Below are 17,904 nucleotides of genomic sequence, written 5' to 3' on the forward strand. Positions count from 1 at the left end.
TGGCCTGCCTAGGGAGGTGGTTGAGGCACCGTCCCTAGCGCTGTTCAAGAAGCGTTTAGATGAGGTGCTAAAGGATTTAATTTAGTAGTTGGGTAGAGATAGTGATAGGAGGATGGTTGGACTAGATGATCTTATAGGTCCTTTCCAACCTTATGAACTTATGAACTTATAAGTATGTATTCACCTTATAGGAGTACATTCTTCAGGCTTGACCTGGCCCCAAGATAGTTCTATCACTTGTTTATATAAGATGAATCTTTTAATTATAGATGGACTTACATTAAGTCAGAGAAGAGGAACTCCCATCCTGATCCTTATGTTACTGTTTTTGTTAAGACTCTCTGTGTATATTGTGGAGAGAGAGAAGCAGATCTTATGAGCTAGTAGATGTATAAACTTATGTTGTATCAGGTCTTGTGGCTTTAAACTGTACTACATGACACTGTTGTGCAGCTGGGAGGTGAATTTATACAGAGGCCATACTGATTCTTTCCCCCTAATTTATGCATGTGCTCAGCAGCCTTATTCTTTATTATAGAAGCTGTCATCTTACCAGAGGTGGAAGTTAAGACTTGGTGATCTGTTGTCACTGTAACAGCCCTCTTCAAGTCCATTTTTCATCTGTGTATTCTGGCACAGTGCTTACAAACCAGTATTCATGAAACTTAACCTGTTTATTAATGTAATATCAGATTTGTGTTTCTCAGGAACTCAAGGGTGCATGCCAACTGATTACAGTGACGTGCTAGCTCATAGATTTGCTCTGCTATGGACTTATCTATGAATGCTCCTTTCTATACGTCACCAAATGCCAATTCTGTAGCTGATCTCCTGATTTTGAGCTACTTTTCAGAACTTGCTGCTATCAGCTCAAGCATTATAAGATACTTTCAGGTTCTTTTCCTAGTCTTCTTAATTTCCTCTTTGATTTTTCATCCTTCTTTAGTTTTTCTGTTGTTTTTGTTGATACATCACTAAGAAAACAAGAAAAAGGAAAAAAATACAAAAAGAATTTCTAAGCTCACTGAATTCTATTGCATTCTAAGGCTTAAAACTTAAGTTATTCTGAACTAGCAGTTCCCGTGGAGGTTTTCTGAACATCTGGTATCATCCCAGCAATTAGTGATACTGCAGAGAATGACAATGATGTACCTTTGTTTGACAAATATCTGATACAGAGAAGCCAGCATTTTGCATATCCTCATTTTTTTTTTTTGTCTCCATAACACAGAATTACAGAATTGTAGGGGTTGGAAGGGACCTCTAGAGATCATCTAGTCCAACCCCCCTGCCAAAGCAGGCTCCCTACACCAAGCACACACAACACTGCAAAGAATCATCTTGCTTAGATAGGACCAAATAATATTTAGGCCACTCAAAATTTTTTTTTTATAATAGCTTTTTCCCCCCCCCTGGTTTTCTTTCATTTGTATGAATTGCACTTAAAAAGAGAGTATTGCATTACTTCCCATTTTTATTTTGTGAGAGTTACACAAACTGCGCAGTTAAATATTGCTGAGAGGAGAGGAAATGTTATTCTTGAGCCAGCTATTCAGAAATACTTTTAGAAAAGATGATCTTCAAACCTTGCATTTGGCAGAGGCTTGAGGTGTAGCTTGCTTGTGTTCCTCTGGAGACTTGTTTATGGATTTTTGTGCAAAATAGTTGGGTTAACTGCTGTTTTATTTCTTGCAAGCGATTTTGTTTCTCCCTGGGGAAGAGTATAAAGGTGACCAACAGCACTTTGAAATGGTCTTTGGTTTGTGAGTTGGTTTTATCTTCTGTGTTACTTTCTTCTTCAGGTGATGGTATGGTAAAGTTTGCTTTAAGAACCATCTTTTTAAAAACTTATTCAATTTTATGAAATAATCTCTTATGAATTATGACCAACAGCTGGACACAGGTGTCTGAATGAACTAAAGGGTTTGTCTTTTTCCACTTCAAATATGAGAGTACTTCAGTATTTACAAGTTAATGTAGAGCTGTGAACGATGTTAATTTTTTGCAAGCAGCCTGTTTGAAATTTTCTTTGGTTTAGAACACAAAATAATTAAACAAAATGTTATTCATAGGTGTTATCTATGTGAGTAACACTGATCAATTTGCAAACAGACTAGAATTCTTGAATAAGAAGTTGGCTTTTCTGTCTCTGTTTTCTTGTTTTATTTTAGAGTTGAGGATAAATGTTGGTTTAGCTGGGATATTTTTAGCCTAAGAAGATTTCCAGGAAAATGGCGCGGTAAAAGAAGATGGTTGCTGAGAAATTCATTGAGAAAAATGAGTGCTTTGTTCTGCCATGTAGCTCATGAAGTATTTATTTTTCAAGCTTTAAATTAGCGAGATAGAAATATTTGCATGCATACAATCAAGAAACTGCAAATTAAATGAATACCATGCTCTGTGTAAGAAACTAAAACAGTTATCATGTTGTACTCAAGTTTTACCTTAGGAATGTTGTTATTCCATAGTCTGCATATTGCTAAAGCTGCTGCCTTATAGAGTAAGAGTTAAGATGTGTTCAAAAAGAACATTCATAATGTATTTTATTCTGAAACTAAAGACAGTGATTTTTTTAGAGAAAAGGGAGATGGACAAAAGATTGGGATAATTGCCAAAATTGAGATGTTGTTTAGTGAGAGTAATGCTGACTGCAAGTGGAAAATTGATTATGCAATATGAATTTAGTAGGCACTTCACTCAAAACTATATAGTAATTTTCATTTTTTATAGGTGTTCTATCATTTGACATTTTAACCTTTCATTTATCATGGGTTAGTTCCACTAGAGCAATGTTCAGGTGAAACAACAAGATGAGTCTTTTCTGCTTAAGTCTAACTTATCAATATCCAACCCAATAAGAGAGAGTTTGCAAGAGAACGTGAGAGAAGAAAAACTATCAAAATGTTTTCTCTTGGGACAGATTATTTCTCTCTCTTGCTGGCAGAGCTGATTGAAAACAAAGCAAAAAAAAACCCATTTAAAACAGCTCTAGAGCAATTTGTTCAACTACTCAGACACAAGTGATTTAACATTACTGTGGAAGCAACTGCCTTGACAACTCCAAACATTATTCTTATATTTTATTACCAACCATGGCCTCTTTAATTAATTAATTTATTTATTTCCATCTGCAGCAATACTAGTTTGTTTGTACGAAACTGCTGGTTTAACTTAGGGATTTTGTTTGAATTTGATAACCAATTTGTTGTCATTGCTTTGCCTGTTGCTGGCTGTTAAAAGATCTTGAGGAGGTACTTGTGTGGACAGATTTTGTTGCTAGGATTTCATCATAAAAAATATTTAGAGAAAATTGAAAATTATAGTGATGTGCATATACTTACAGGATGTTGCCACAGTTACCCTGCTTGTCTGTATGGGTTCATTTTGACACAGATAACTGTTTTGACCTTCGAAAGAATGTATACATGAAACAATACTTGTAACTGCCTTTTATTTTTTTTCTGACAATTCTAGCCTTTAATTTTGCTACATCTGGAAACAAAGACAATAATTTGGAGAATATAATTCCTTTTAATTTTTTTTTGTACTGCTTAGTCCAACTATAATATCATTTTCAGTATAGCTTCTGAAAAAAAGAAATAAAAGTAGCAGATTATGTGCTAGCAATGTCTGATTCTTAATTCAAGGGAAATAGCTTAACTCATTTCTTTCTATTCAATCTCTTCTCAAGGAGCTGCTTGCAGAAATGTTTTCTGGGATTCCACTTCCCTCACATCTTTACTCATACCAACATCTTGGAGAGCCTTTAGTTCTTGTAAGATCTAGATAGTTTCCCCACAGGTATTATAATATTCAGCCATGATAAAAAAAAAACAGGCCACCCCAAATTAATAATTTGATGCTGCAGTTAAGATTGTATGTTCTTGGGTCACAGGGTAGCAGGCTTGGTTGAGGACAAATGTCACTGATATAAGTAATGAAGACATCCTATGGAGGGATGTATTTTACTTCTTAGTAAGCAGGCAAACATAAACTATTTCTTTCCTATATGCCTTTTGTTTTTTCTTTAAGCTTCACTGCTTCAGAAGAAAACTAACTTTTTGTTACTTTTTTCTCTTTTATATTTGTTTGCATCAGATTTATAGCATGTTCAGGGTCTTGCTACAAGTATCGATGGCAATTGCTTAGAAGATCAGGGAGAATTCCCCTCTCCTTGAAACAGCCCTGCTTTCCAGTGCTGTGGTTGTCTTAGAAGTGTTGCAGATAGGCAACAGCCAGAGGCAGGATGGTGATCAGAGTCCATCTTTGTAGCAGGAATTCTACATCTTGCCCTCTGGTGTCTCTCGTTTTGCTCATGCACACGATCTTCTAGATTTACTAACCATTAGGGTTTTGCTTGGTGTATGTATTCATCTGAAGCATGATCTTTTTCTTCAGATAATGTAAAATGTTTTGAAACAAACTAGTACTACAAGGATTCAGCACAACTAACGCATTCTGTCTTTCCTTTTGGAGTCCTGTGGCTCACTGTGGCTGCAGCTTTTGATCATTACCTTTTCATCATTACATTAATCCAGAAAAATATGACTGTCCTGGACCTGTGGTGATTATGAGCAGATTAGCTTAGGTGATCTTGGCATCTTTTCTGATCAGTGTTCCTATCATTTCTCTATTACAATCTGAACATCATTTACATTAAAAACAAAACCAAAAGAGTAATACTCCTTTTTAAAGCAGTTTGAAAGATTGCTGGCTTTAAAATAAGTAAACAGGCTAAGTATAATGATCTAATTATACTAATGATGCACTTACGCTAAAACTGTCTTTCTATTATCATTTTTTCCACAATTTTCACACATTCACATTCTTTTTCTAATGTGTATGGCTGACTGAAGCATTGTAAAGGGAAAGAAAAGGGGGGAAAAAACCCACAAAAACAACAGAGTAGTTGAAGATTATTGTAGGGATCATGGTGAAGAAATTCCAAGATCGAAACATCTCATCCTTTTAAAAAAGAAATTATTTTGTAACACCATGACGGCATGCAGATGTGACTCCCGGCATGTGATAAAATAATGCTGCTTTAAAACATCTGGTCAGGTGCACCCTGATGCCTACTTGAGGCTTACTGGTAACAGCTAGTGCAGTGTTGACAGGAACTTCTGGTCTGTGCAGATTAAATTGCATGTAACAGCTTGCTATTAAAATAGGTCTGTGCTGAACTGATGGGTTCTTTTTTTAACCTTATCTTGTTTTCTTTCTATTTTTTAATTCCTAAGTAAAGTCTGTGCTGGATAGGTTTGCATCTTTGAAGCACAAAATGTAGCACAAGCCCAACTGATAAGTAAAATGCATGAGTAGGTCCTTCATGGTGGAAATTTCCCCTGGGAACTCCACTAAAGCCTCACAAGCTAAAGATCTAGTATGTTCAGGTCAGCTCTAGTGGCTTCACTGAGAACTGCGTATTTGCTTCTGTATTCATACATAAAATGTCTGTCCTGATTGAGCTGTGTTCAAATATCTGGAGGTACTATAGGAGATCTGATTGACAAATCAGGGATTTGGATATCTAGACACAACCGTCAAGTATCCAAGGAATCTGAAAAGCCAATGGAGAGAAGTGTAGCAGAGGATTTTTCAGTAGTTATCATTAGAGAAAAGTCAGATGTGGCTTTTTATCTGTCTGGCCTGTTAAAGTTCATTTGTATTTATGTAAACTGCCGTAGTGCGTTTATTTTTTGATGCTTGTTTTTTAAGACATGCCTGTCAACATTTTAAGAAGGAGAATTTGTAAACCCCGTGAATGCTGCAGTAACAGTGCTTATGCCAGTTTTGCTGATTTTGTTTCTGACCAGCTACTGTTACAAGCTGGTTATTATGGCCTTTTCATTTTAAAACTTTTAAGGCTTCTTTGAATGTTGTCAGCAAGGCTGTAATGATCTTTCTGTATTAGTGTTAGAACAAACATCTGTGGTGGTTTAACACTAGTAGGTAGCTAAACACTGCCATGCTTCTCTCTCCCTACCCGTCCTCAGAATATTGTGAAGAAATTATGGAGTGAACTCATGGGCTGAGATAAGGGCAGCGTGATCACTCATCCTTTATCATAATAGGAAAAGCACATTTGGCACAGGGAAAAAGTATGTAATTTATTGCCTTTTGCTGACAGACCAGAGCAGTGAGAATTAAAGGCAATCTAGAAACACCTTCCCCTCTCTCATCCTCTTTTACCTCCTCCCTCTAGTGGTGCAGGAGGGTCTCTGCTCCTGCTGCACATGGGTCTTTCCCATGGGATGCTGTCCTTTCCAATCCGATCCCGTGTGCTTACCACAGGCTGCACCTCTCCACGAACTGCTTCGACACAGCTCTGTACCACAGTGCCCACCCTTCAAGCACTGCTCCAGAGGTCCTTGCAGGTGGCAACTCCCCCAGCTCTCCTGTACCACCACCACTGGCTCGTTCTACAGGCTGCAGCTCCAGTCTAGGGCTGCTCCTATGGGGAGTTCCATGTGGGTCCTTCATGCCACAGCCACTGCTCTGCCATGGACCTCTGCTGGGCTGCAGGGAATTGCTGCTCTGAAGTTTGTGTGCTGCCTGCTCTTCTGCACTGTCCTTGCTATCTGTAGAGGTATCTGTTTCTCTTAAATTTTCACACTCCTCTCTCCTAGCTGCTGTTTCGCAGCAGCTCTTTTTTTTTTTCCTTTCTTAAACGTGCTGTCTCAGAGCACAGCCAGCATTGCTTGTGGCTCAGCTCTTCCCAGGAGAGCTGGTCCCTGTTGGAACAGCTGGAGCCAGCATGGGGAAGTGCTGGGTTCTGCTCACAGAGGCCACAACTGCAGCCCCCTACTACCAATACCTTGGCACAAAAACCCCATATAACATAATATCTTATTGAACTAGGTATCTAATGGGTATAGAAGTATTTTCGACATCACTTGAAAAATATGTGGGGAAAAAAATGTTTAAGAATGAATACTTAAAATTGCTAGTTCCTATGCATTGATACTGCTGAACACTTCACATCTTTGTTTTCTCTATGACTAAGAGATTGTGTTGAATGCCTAACTGCTGTGCAAGCAACATTATTTAACAAAAAGTTAAAAACTGAAAGAGATGACATATCTGACAGAAGAAAAACTGTGATTCCAGAAGTTGCAAGAAACTGCAACTTGGGAAAGTTAGTTTTCATGGAATTAAAAAAAAGCACTCAAGAACTTTGCAGCAGATCTCAGTATAGGCTGTTATATGAAGTGGCTGTGGAATTTATCTTAATTTGTTTTTCTGAGAGATGAATATTGTAAGGGGTGGAAGGGAACAACTCTTGATTGAAAGATTTCTGGTGGTGAAGAGTTCAATACAATGCTTAGTAATGGATTGCAATTAGAGAACAGCAAAATCTTCTGTGCTTCCTTGGATGTAATTTAACTTAACAGCTGTTAGATTTTGCACTTTCATCTCAGACTGAGGAGTGTGTTGCGCTGTTTTGCCTTACACATACATAAATGTATAAGGCAGTTCATACAGGGTAAGAATTTGTTATTTGTTTTTGGTGCTGCTGTGTCATGAAGTGCTCTTTGATTCGGTGTTTTTGTTGCAACTTGATATTGAAATGATCAAGAGGTTTAGATGAGAAAAATAGTGAAAAGACATAGTTCACTTTGATAGAAAAGCAGTCTTAACAGCCTTATTACCTCTTTGTAGGTACAATTAGGTGGAAGTATCAGCATGAAAATAATTAAGCTGATTAAATAACCTTAAGGTGTTCCTTTGAAGCATAAGTAGGCAGTGTCAAAGACAGCATGAAGATGTTTTCAGGAAAACGTAACAAAAGCAGAATGTATGTTGGCATCAACGATAGACATCAGATGAGAGAGTGACAACGAGGTCAGAATACTATGTTTGAAAGTCAAGTGATAGGATTTTCCTTTAGAAAAAGTATTTCAAATTTAAAGTCTGTGAGTGGCCAGTGTGATGAAGATGGACCAAAAGTAAACAGGTTTGAATCTGCCTTAGTATTATTTTTAAGTTCATGTTGTGAATTCACAAGTTAAATGTCACCGTAAAAACTTCACTGGGCATAAAACTTACTAGAAAATATTTCTGAAGGAATTGTTCTGATGTACTTGATTGAAAATATTTTTCAAGATTATCTTTGTGTTCTTCATGAATAATCCATTATGCTGCGCACTGGGAGAAGAATGCTGATGCTGGATTCTACTTTTCTTAATGGAGAGAGAGGAAATGTAGCTAAAGAGAACCAAACTTAACTGCAGAGGAGTCAGAGACACCTGCCTTTCTTAGAAGACAGTACAGAGAATTTGGGCAATCATATTAAACGTTTCTTCATCTTGCTCTGATTTTTGCATGTCTTCAATGCTCTAATTTGTAGCTTATGTAAAATTAGATATTGGGGTATATAATAAGCAGTTCGTTGGTTTCCAACCAATATAATTGTATTATGGACTCACTTCTCTGCTTGTCTGTCTCTTTTCTGAGGGCTTATTATTTTGTTACCAGTCTACTAAACAACCTTGAAAGAACTATTGATGTTGTTTATAAAATCAAGGAGTTTGCAATGTTTAGTAGGCTTCAGAAAAACATCATCTGAAGAAGAAAAAGGATGCCCGGTAGCATTTATTATGACTCGGTGAGCAGCCTGTCAGCTAAGACTTGAAAAAAGTATATATATAAAATCAATTTAGAATGACAAGCAAGCTGCACAAGAGTTCAGGCATGCCTCAAGGTTTCATGCATCCGACTGTGCGCTGTATGCTCATAAGTTTAATAACAGAATCATTCTGTAATAATAAATGCAAAGTATATTTGTCCCATAAATTCACAATTTTTATGATCTGCAGTGGTAGAATCGTTTTTTTCTTTAGGAAATGTTGCAACTACAGTTAGTGTTCTCCTGGTGGCTGATGGCTGTGAAACATCAAGGTTCAGAATTAGGTCTGGTGACCCTGTAGTGGGTGCAGTACAGAAGTGGCAGTGCTGCCTCATGGGCATTGCAGGTTGGTTTATAATGAGCTATTATAAGCTGTGCTGCTGGTAGCCTTGTGGAAGAGTGGAGTTGAGGGTGCTGAGTCAGACACAGCTTTGCTCTGGTGAGAGCACATAGATGTAGCCACTGCACAGATTTTGAGGTGATCAGAAGCTGTTTGTGTGTTATTTTTCTATTTCCAACATGTGTACTGTATTTGGTTTATGTTCTAATGTGGGCTTTAGATTTCTAAGGCAGCAAACTAAATTTTACTTGTGATAAAAGTTACTCGGTAAACAAAGACAGCCCTAACAATGATGATCAATGTTTAATTACTTGAAGCTTTCGTTTTTTAATGTACAAAGTAAATGAAATAAAGCAACATGTCTATAATTTGTAGGTCCTGTTGCACTTAGTATCAATGCTCAGTATTTAAAATATTGCTATTCCTTTAATCAGTTCTACAGAATAAAAGTAGATCTGAAAATTGGCAAAAAAGAAAAAAAACTGGAGCGTTGTTTCCACTTTTACTTTTGAGGTACAACTGCTACTATGCGTACATTTATTTGTGGTGTTTGTAATTGAGAGATTTGGAAAGTTTTCTAGTCTTGTTGAAGTATTTTGTATGCCAGTAGCCTAGTTTACTATTAGTAAAAAATGTTTTAAAAAACAAATCATAGTGACATACCTGTCAGTCCTAGATCATTTAGGTAAGTTTGTGTAACATACTCCAAAAGGGCAAATTTCTAAGTCATAGTAAATACCCCTTACATAACACTTGTAATTTTTTTGTTCCTGAAACTTAATAAAAATGGAAAAATATTTCAATTTTGAACACTGCAATCAATTATAAAATGATAGGATTTTTTAAATGAAATGTACAGGTGTTTTTTGTTCAATGTACAAGCTTTTTTCATTTATTTTTATAGGCTGATCCAAAAGAGTTGATTAAGATGGTCACACAGCACGTTGCTCAGAATGCCTATACAGAGTGGCCTGAAGAAATTGCAACTTGGATAAATCAGTTGCATTACTACAATGAACGACTGCTGGATTTCACTCAAGCTCAGATTCTGCAAGGACTTGGCAAAGGAGTGGATGTGCAGAGGTTCACAGCAGATGGACAGTACAAGAGGGAAACAATACTAGGATTGGCAGAGTATGTAAAGTCTATTAAATAGCTTTTACTATTTGTTTTAATTGAGTTACTTTGAGCTTCAAAGCGGGAAAGAAAATTGAAAACTGTGCTGACTTTCATATGGGATGCTAAGCTACCAGTTCCTTCAGATATTTACACTGTGACATGGCAACAACTGGGGTCTTTTCAATTGAACTATTCCACTTAAATGAAATATTATTCAAACAATTGGATGTGTAAATTTTAATGAGAGATAGAACTCCATTTTTAGCAATAGAGACAAAAAGAAAATCAAGGATGTGTGAAATCAGGGCATTGGTAGAGGTCTATTCTCTTCCTGTGATCTCCTACAAAGCTTCCTTTGCAATCTATGCAATCTATATGCGTAAGATTCAGTTTAAGATGAACTGCTGCAAAAGAAACAAGCAATCCCCCAAACTTCAGCTTCCAAATGAATTGAACTTGCAATTAATTAAATTAATTAAAAATTATAAATAAACTTTGTCATGGTTTTAGTAATTTGGTATTTTTCTGTATTCATCTGGGATTACTGAAACTTTCCCTGTGCATGGTTTTGTGATTGAGAATGCTCTTATCTCATCTTTGTTATCCAGAACTGGAAAAAAAAGTAAGGGTATAGAATAGTAATTTCTCTTGAGTTTGAAAATGCCTTCTATTAACTTCTGCCTGCAACTTCCTCAAGCTGTGAATATGCTATGAATTTCATAGAATCATAGGATGGCCTGGGATGGAAAGGATCCCAAAGATCATTCAGTTCCAACTGGCCTGCTGTGTCAGGGTTGCCAACCATTGAATTTATTGAAATCTATATATTTTGAAGACAATTTTAGTTGAATAGCTGCTGGACTGACTCAGGGATAGTAAAATTGAGACTTTAGAGCACGTGGTTGAGTGATACTTCATTAGGCAGTTGCAAAGATCTAATTAATTATTTGCTCAGCTTGCAGCTTGCTTGCTTTAATCTTCTCTGTTGACTCCTAATCTCCATCTTCAGATGAAAACATTGTGCAAATTTAATACAGCTTTTTTCTTTCTTATTTTTTGAGTTATCATTAAGAGGCTCATGTTTTGAATCTTTGATGAAATTCTTTTTGCAGAAGCAACACCTGGAAGAAATGCTACCTTATTTATAAAAAAGATTTATACTAGAACAAACAATTTGTTTGCTAAAACTACTTAAATAATCTTAATATTGTCTTCCATGATTTGATGTATCTCATTAGAACTTGTTACACATTATTTATTAAGCATTTAAACATCTAAGTGCCTCACAGGCTTAATCAAGGTTAGTTCTTAAGAAGTTTACAATTTGGGAGGGAGAGAGGGGAGCAAAATACAGCAAGAATATATTAGAGAAGAAATAAAAGAAACTAGAACAAGACTGAATGGAAATTCTTGAGTTAATCAGTTGAAGTCCTCATTAGTTTTAGACCAACCTAAATTATTTTGTACTTGAGGCCTGACTTTTTTGTTGTGGTTGTTTTTGTTTTTCCAATCTATCACTGCTTCTACTCATACTTAAATGCTTTAATCAGAATTTGATTTATATGCTTCAGTGTTCTGGATTAGACAACTTGTGCACTTACGACGTGATCAGAATTTCCATCATTTGCCTCGTTCCTGGTGGCTTCTCAGAATGATTTTCTTGAGCACGAAACATGTCCCATTCCAGAAGACTGAACCAGAAGGTCCTGTTCAAAGCCTCTGAGTCTGCTCTGACTTAACAGAGACATTCGTGATATAGACATTTGTGAACCATTATGTAGGATTTTGATGTACTTCTTTGCTCTGTTACCACTGTAGACATAGCTTTTTCTCCCTCATAGTTTGCTGCTCCAGAACTTAAATTGCAATATCCTTCCATTTTATTTTCCTGCTTCAAACACGAGATGAAAATAAAGGCTTATTTTCATATGCTTTGTGTGTGCCATGCATGTTATCACACAGAGAGGATAGCTAAGAACATCCAGAATAGCTTCTCCTGTCTGTTTTTTCACCACTCCTGGTGCAACAGTGCATCAGGAAGTAAATCATAACAGTAGCTTTCAGTGGGGACTTCTCTAGCAAGTTTCAAACTTACTGTGGCAGGCGTTTAGGGCTGGGAATGAAGCTCAAGTGGAAAATCTGAGAGAATGTGTTGTTGCCATTAGAGCAGAAGAGACAAGAGAGTTGTTTTGGTTTTGCATGTTTTCTTTTGTCACAGTTGTTTTTGTTCTTAAAGATATTCTGATAAATATTTATATTTAAATATATATATATATTTTTCTTTTGATGCTTTTCTTTCTTATGCAGTATTCAGTGTAACTAACCTGCTTAATATTTTTCAAGAATTGTCATGGTGTGTAAAAGGGTATTATTTCTTTGTTTGTTTTTATTTTTGTTTGTTTGGTCAGCTTTTGTTTTTATCTTCAGCATTGGATTCTTTCCTGGCATTTTTTTTTTCCTATTCAGCAACATTTGCAGCAACTGTCACAGTGAAATGTAATGTTAAATTGAATTAAACATGTAAAATTACAGCTGAGCTGTATGAATGTGTTAGTTCATTAAGGGTGTGGAGAAAATTGTACCTTGTTTAGCATGGTGCAAATTATGCTATAATTCTACATTTCTGAATGACAAAAAAAAAAAAAAGTTGGGCATGCTGTGTAATCTGCTTGTTTTTTTGTTCCTTCATAGGATATAATGAATCTACATAGGTGTAAAAGCATCTCAGATTTATGGAGTAAATTATTTTTAACATGAATCTGTAGGGTAGTGATGCCAATATCAGTTTGCCAACTAGCTTAGTGACAGTTGCAGTTATATTTTGTAGTAGGTTGTTGTGGTTTTCCTCCTTTTGTCCCCCATGATTTCTTAAACAAGGTTCTAACATGATATGGTCAGCAGTGTTCATAATTTAATAATGGATCTGTCATGTAAATGTAAACAGAATGTTTTTCTTGGAATTGCCTTGTGGTGAAAAAAATTAGCTTTTGACTTAATGGTTTTATTTTGTTTCTGTACCAACATAAAAACAAGAACTATGTATATTTATTTAAATGATAGTAGCTTCAGTGGATTAGTAAAAATTAATATGAAGTTAACTTCAGGCTTTCATCACTTAACAGTTTATTCTTTTAAAGGGATATACTATAATCAGTATCAGTTGTGAGTATTTTTAGGACTCTAGAGTGTAACTGGAAGCCTTCACACTTTTAAGTCTACACATTCTAGAAGCTCTTCTGGTTGTGAACTTCTATATACCTAAATACCAGTTTTGCTAAAACAATGTGTTGTAACTAAATCAGATAAGAGCTGTGATACATTTGTTCACTTTTTATTATCAAAATGAAACCAAAACTGAGTTTTTTGCTGTAGCAGAAAGGTTAAGCTGAAACCTACCTGCCACTGAGAACCGTGGTATATATGGAAAAGTGCTCATCTTCAAAATACTTCTATATTTTGATGTATTTCATTTTTTTCCACTAATGGAACACTGAATATTACAAATTGAAGAAAACATGAATTGTGTAATTTTATTCAGCTATGATTAAAACCAATTTATTGTTTTGTGAGAAAAAAGATTAACAAAAATCATTACTCTTGTAATGCAGATAACGATTTATTGTCATGTCTTTAGGAGCTTAGTGTAACTTTCCCTTGTTCTATTTCATGTCTCTTTTCTATAAGAACACTTGAAGAAAATGTCTATAAGATTGCTGTTTCTTTGGCTCAGCGATACAGTGTTCCACTTTGGGAAATGTATATGATCCATCTGGAGTTTTTATTCACGGACAGTGGGTAAGTTGTCTTCCCTGCATATTCACATGGAAGCCTCTTACACAGAAATATGTCCTAACCCAAGAGAAAATTGCAGTACTGTGGGAGCAAAAATTGGTTTGTTTTCATAGTTCTTGCATTGTGACAGATTGTGGATTTCTGTTTTGTCTTTTCCATATGATGCTTTTGTAATTCACCATGAAAATGTGTTATTTATAAATGAGTCCAGGAGGATTTTATTGTTCTTTTAAGTATCAAGTCCATGATAGCAGAGCATCTTCTATTTTTATGGTTTCTTGGGAAATGTTCTGAGTCATGATAATATTTTGTAGAATCACAGAATAGCTTGTATTGTAAGGGTCCTTAAATATCATCTGGTTCCTATCCCCCTGATGTGGGCAGGGGTACCAACTGCTACATCAAGCTACTTAGGGTCACATTCCTACCTCACCTTGAGAGTCCAGTGTTGGGGTATCCACAGCTTCTGTGGGAAGCCTGTTCTAGTTTCTTACCAGTCAAACATTTCCCTCTAACATCTAATCTAAGTCTCCCCTCTTTTCATTTAAAGCCATATTTCCTTGTCCTATTCAGAACATATGAAAAATTGATCTCCCTCCTAAGTATAAGCTCCTTTTGTCTTTATTGAACTCTCCTAAATAATCAGAAGCAAAATAAATTTGGGCTTCTCAGTTGTATTCTTCATCCATCTGAGTGCCATTCTTTTTTTCTCTTTAATGGAAACAATTTTCTACAAGTCTTCTTGGCAATTCTTCTGTGCTAGAAGACTGTGGCCAGCCATACCTGGCATCCTGTTACGAGTGGTGTCCCTCAAGGGTCAGTTTTGGGGCCCATCTTGTTTAATATCTTTATTGATGACCTAGACGAGGGAATTGAGTGTATCCTCAGTAAGTTTGCAGATGACACCAAGTTGGGAGGATGTGTCAAACTGCCTGAGGGTAGGGAGGCCCTTCAGAGGGATTTGGATAGGCTGAACAGCTGGGCTGAGCTCAATGGGATGAGGTTCAATAAGACCAAGTGCCGGGTCCTGCACTTTGGCCACAATAACCCCATGCAATGCTGTAGGCTTGGGGCAGAATGGCTTGAAGAATGTAGAGAGGAAAAGGACCTGGGGGTGTTGGTTGATGCTCGGCTCAACATGAGCCGGCAGTGTGCCCAGGTGGCCAAGAAGGCCAACAGCATCCTGGCCTGTATTAGAAATAGTGTAGCCAGCAGGAGCAGGGAGGTGATCATCCCCCTGTACTCAGCTCTGGTACGGCCGCACCTCGAGTACTGTGTTCAGTTTTGGGCCCCTCACTACAAGAAGGACATTGAGGCCCTGGAGCGTGTTCAGAGAAGGGCAACAAAACTGGTGAGGGGTCTGGAGCACAAGTCTTAGGAGGAGCGGCTGAGGGAGCTGGGATTGTTTAGTCTGGAGAAGAGGAGGCTCAGAGGAGACCTTATAGCACTCTACCACTTCCTGAAGGGGGGTTGTGGTGAGGAGGAGGTGGGCCTCTTCTCCCTGATAAATAACGACAGGACGAGAGGGAATGGCCCCAAGTTGTGCGGGGGAAGATTTAGATTAGACCTGAGGAAACATTTTTTCTCTGAAAGAGTGGTCAGGCACTGGAATGGCCTGCCTAGGGAGGTGGTTGAGGCACCGTCCCTAGCGCTGTTCAAGAAGCGTTTAGATGAGGTGCTAAGGGATTTGATTTAGTAGTTGGGTAGAGATAGTGATAGGAGGATGGTTGGACTAGATGATCTTATAGGTCCTTTCCAACCTTATGAACTTATGAACTTATCGATACAGTGAAAGATCAAGCTACTTGCTGAAATAGTGCATTTGGATGTCAATGATACAGAGCCCCCTGTGCAATATAGCAACTGTTATCTATTGTTCTGACATATGATAAAATCGGTTGGTTTCAACTTTTAAACTGTGACAGCAGCACTAGCTTGTGGTATTACTTCTACCTCTCTTAACCGTTAATTAAAAAACACTGAGATGTTTTATAGAATATGTGGTGTCAAAAACAAGCCTAATAGATCTTGGTACGTGTGTGAGAAGTTGAAATACCATTCTGGGATTTTCCTTGCTTCCTCTAGAAAACAGAGAAGTTGTATCGTCAAAGTTTTCATGCTGCTGAATGGTTCAGCATTTTAAACTGAACAGAGAGTCAGGGTGCAAATTTGGCAACATTGGGCTAAATGTGAAAGAATCAGCTGATATATGTGAGGCTACACTACCACAGGTGTTTTGTACCAGGTTTGTATCACAAGTGTTCTGTTCGTATTCATAGAATTCTGAAATCACTGAAGTACAAAGGAACAACTATTTCCCTAATGAAATTCAAAAAAGTCTTGAAAATTGATACCTAATAGCATGATATGCTGCTGAGTGTGTTTTTGTTGTATCCTAATTTTGTTTTAAAGTTGATTGACAGCATATGGCCATTACAGTTTATTTTTGTCTTGGGATTATGGCATTAATAATGTATGACTCATTGCGCATTCATTCTGAAATGGAGTTTATTCTAAGACATAATCTCTTTAACCAAATATGCATTGTTTCTATAAACCCAGCCTTTGTAGACAGGAACTCAAATTAAGGACCTGGATAATTTGTATTAACTATTTATTTGATTAGTAGATGACAAATAAATATGTTTTTCTGATATGCTTTGAATTTGAAAAATTAAATATTATTCATTGAAAACTTAATTGTGTCTTTGGAAGGATCGAGTCAAACTTGATTTCCAAACTCTTAAAATACCTTTTACCATTTCATTACCAGGCAATTTTATGTTTGTCTTTATGAATTCTGTTCCAGAATCTTTCTGTATTCTATAATGAACCCTTCCGTTCCCTCTCCCAGTAAATAAAACAAAAGAAACAAAAACCATATAGCAAAACTCTGCCAATTAAACTTAATACCTTTTCTGCCTATGGTTTGTTTTTTGGGTATGGACAGAAAAACAGATCACTGTCCTGAAATAGATCAGTTCCAAGCGTCAGTTTCGTCTGTTATTAAGAGTGAATAACACTTCATTTATGTCAATATAATCCATTTTTCCCTTAATATAACAATTCTGTTTGAACAATAAGAATATAGAGTCTTAATGCTTACAAGCTTAGTAGCCTAACTGAGAGCTAAGTTCTAGACATGAAAATAACTTCTCCTTTAGAAATCAGAGGTTCGTTTTAAACTGAGAGAAGGTTGTGTCTGTAGTATTTATTATATGAAACTCGTTTTTAACAGTGAAGCTTAGACATATTTTCCTTGGATGTCAAACAGAAACGTGATATATGGCATACGTACAGAGGAAAAAAATGGAGTCAGAATTCTAATGTAATCAATTCTAAATGTAGTGATTTAAAATGTGGTTAAAAGACATCCATTCTCAAACTGAAACATACTGCCTAACGTGGTCCATGTCTGGATGCAGGAGAGAGTCAAGGTGGTAATTACCAATAGGTGATTTCTTTCCTTAGATTTCAGTTGCCTTTCTGATGACCAGTGTATAAATTCAAGATAAGACTTCATTGATATATATTCATTTCTATCTTAGCTGAGGGGAAAATGTTAGACTGGCTGAGGTCAACCTGTGATTTGCTGGCATTTTCATAACTTTCTATGGATGACAATTTGAAAGCCACAGTAATAAAACTGTCAAAATAAATATGCTAAGTATGAGTGATAGTGTCAAATAGGGCAAGAACCAATTTTCAATGATAATCTCTCAAAACATGCAGATATTCTCATCTTCTACAAGAAAACAAGTGTTAGATTGGGAGAACTGATTGAGCTTAAGATTCTTTAGTGTCTCTCAGCCACAAGCACCATGTGGTTTTTCTGATTGTTGTTGTTATACACATCCACTGCGTGTATGACTTCTTTTACATTTAACTATAACTAGGGATTTGCAATGCTTCTTTGAATCCCATTTCAGTCTGCATCACCATTAATCTATGTGTCCAAGTAAACAGTTAACATAATCAGGAAGTAGAAGATCTCTTTAACTTTTGTTTATGAAGAATCAAAAAC

General features: G+C 36.6%; 1 protein-coding gene across 1 annotated transcript in view; it reads left to right on the forward strand.

Annotated features, from left to right (window-relative positions):
* NBAS (NBAS subunit of NRZ tethering complex) overlaps positions 1 to 17,904 on the forward strand; it is a 156,911-nt gene that overhangs the window by 78,104 nt on the left and 60,903 nt on the right. Inside the window, exons 41-42 of the mRNA XM_065730695.1 lie at positions 9,874 to 10,103; positions 13,773 to 13,883. Of these exons, the coding sequence (XP_065586767.1) occupies positions 9,874 to 10,103; positions 13,773 to 13,883 (341 nt within the window). The remainder of the gene's footprint in view (positions 1 to 9,873; positions 10,104 to 13,772; positions 13,884 to 17,904) is intronic.

Source organism: Cyrtonyx montezumae, unplaced genomic scaffold, assembly GCF_038088225.1.
Source record: "Cyrtonyx montezumae isolate F1298 unplaced genomic scaffold, pur_monq_1.0 scaffold_13, whole genome shotgun sequence".
NCBI classification, from domain to species: Eukaryota; Metazoa; Chordata; class Aves; order Galliformes; family Odontophoridae; genus Cyrtonyx; species Cyrtonyx montezumae.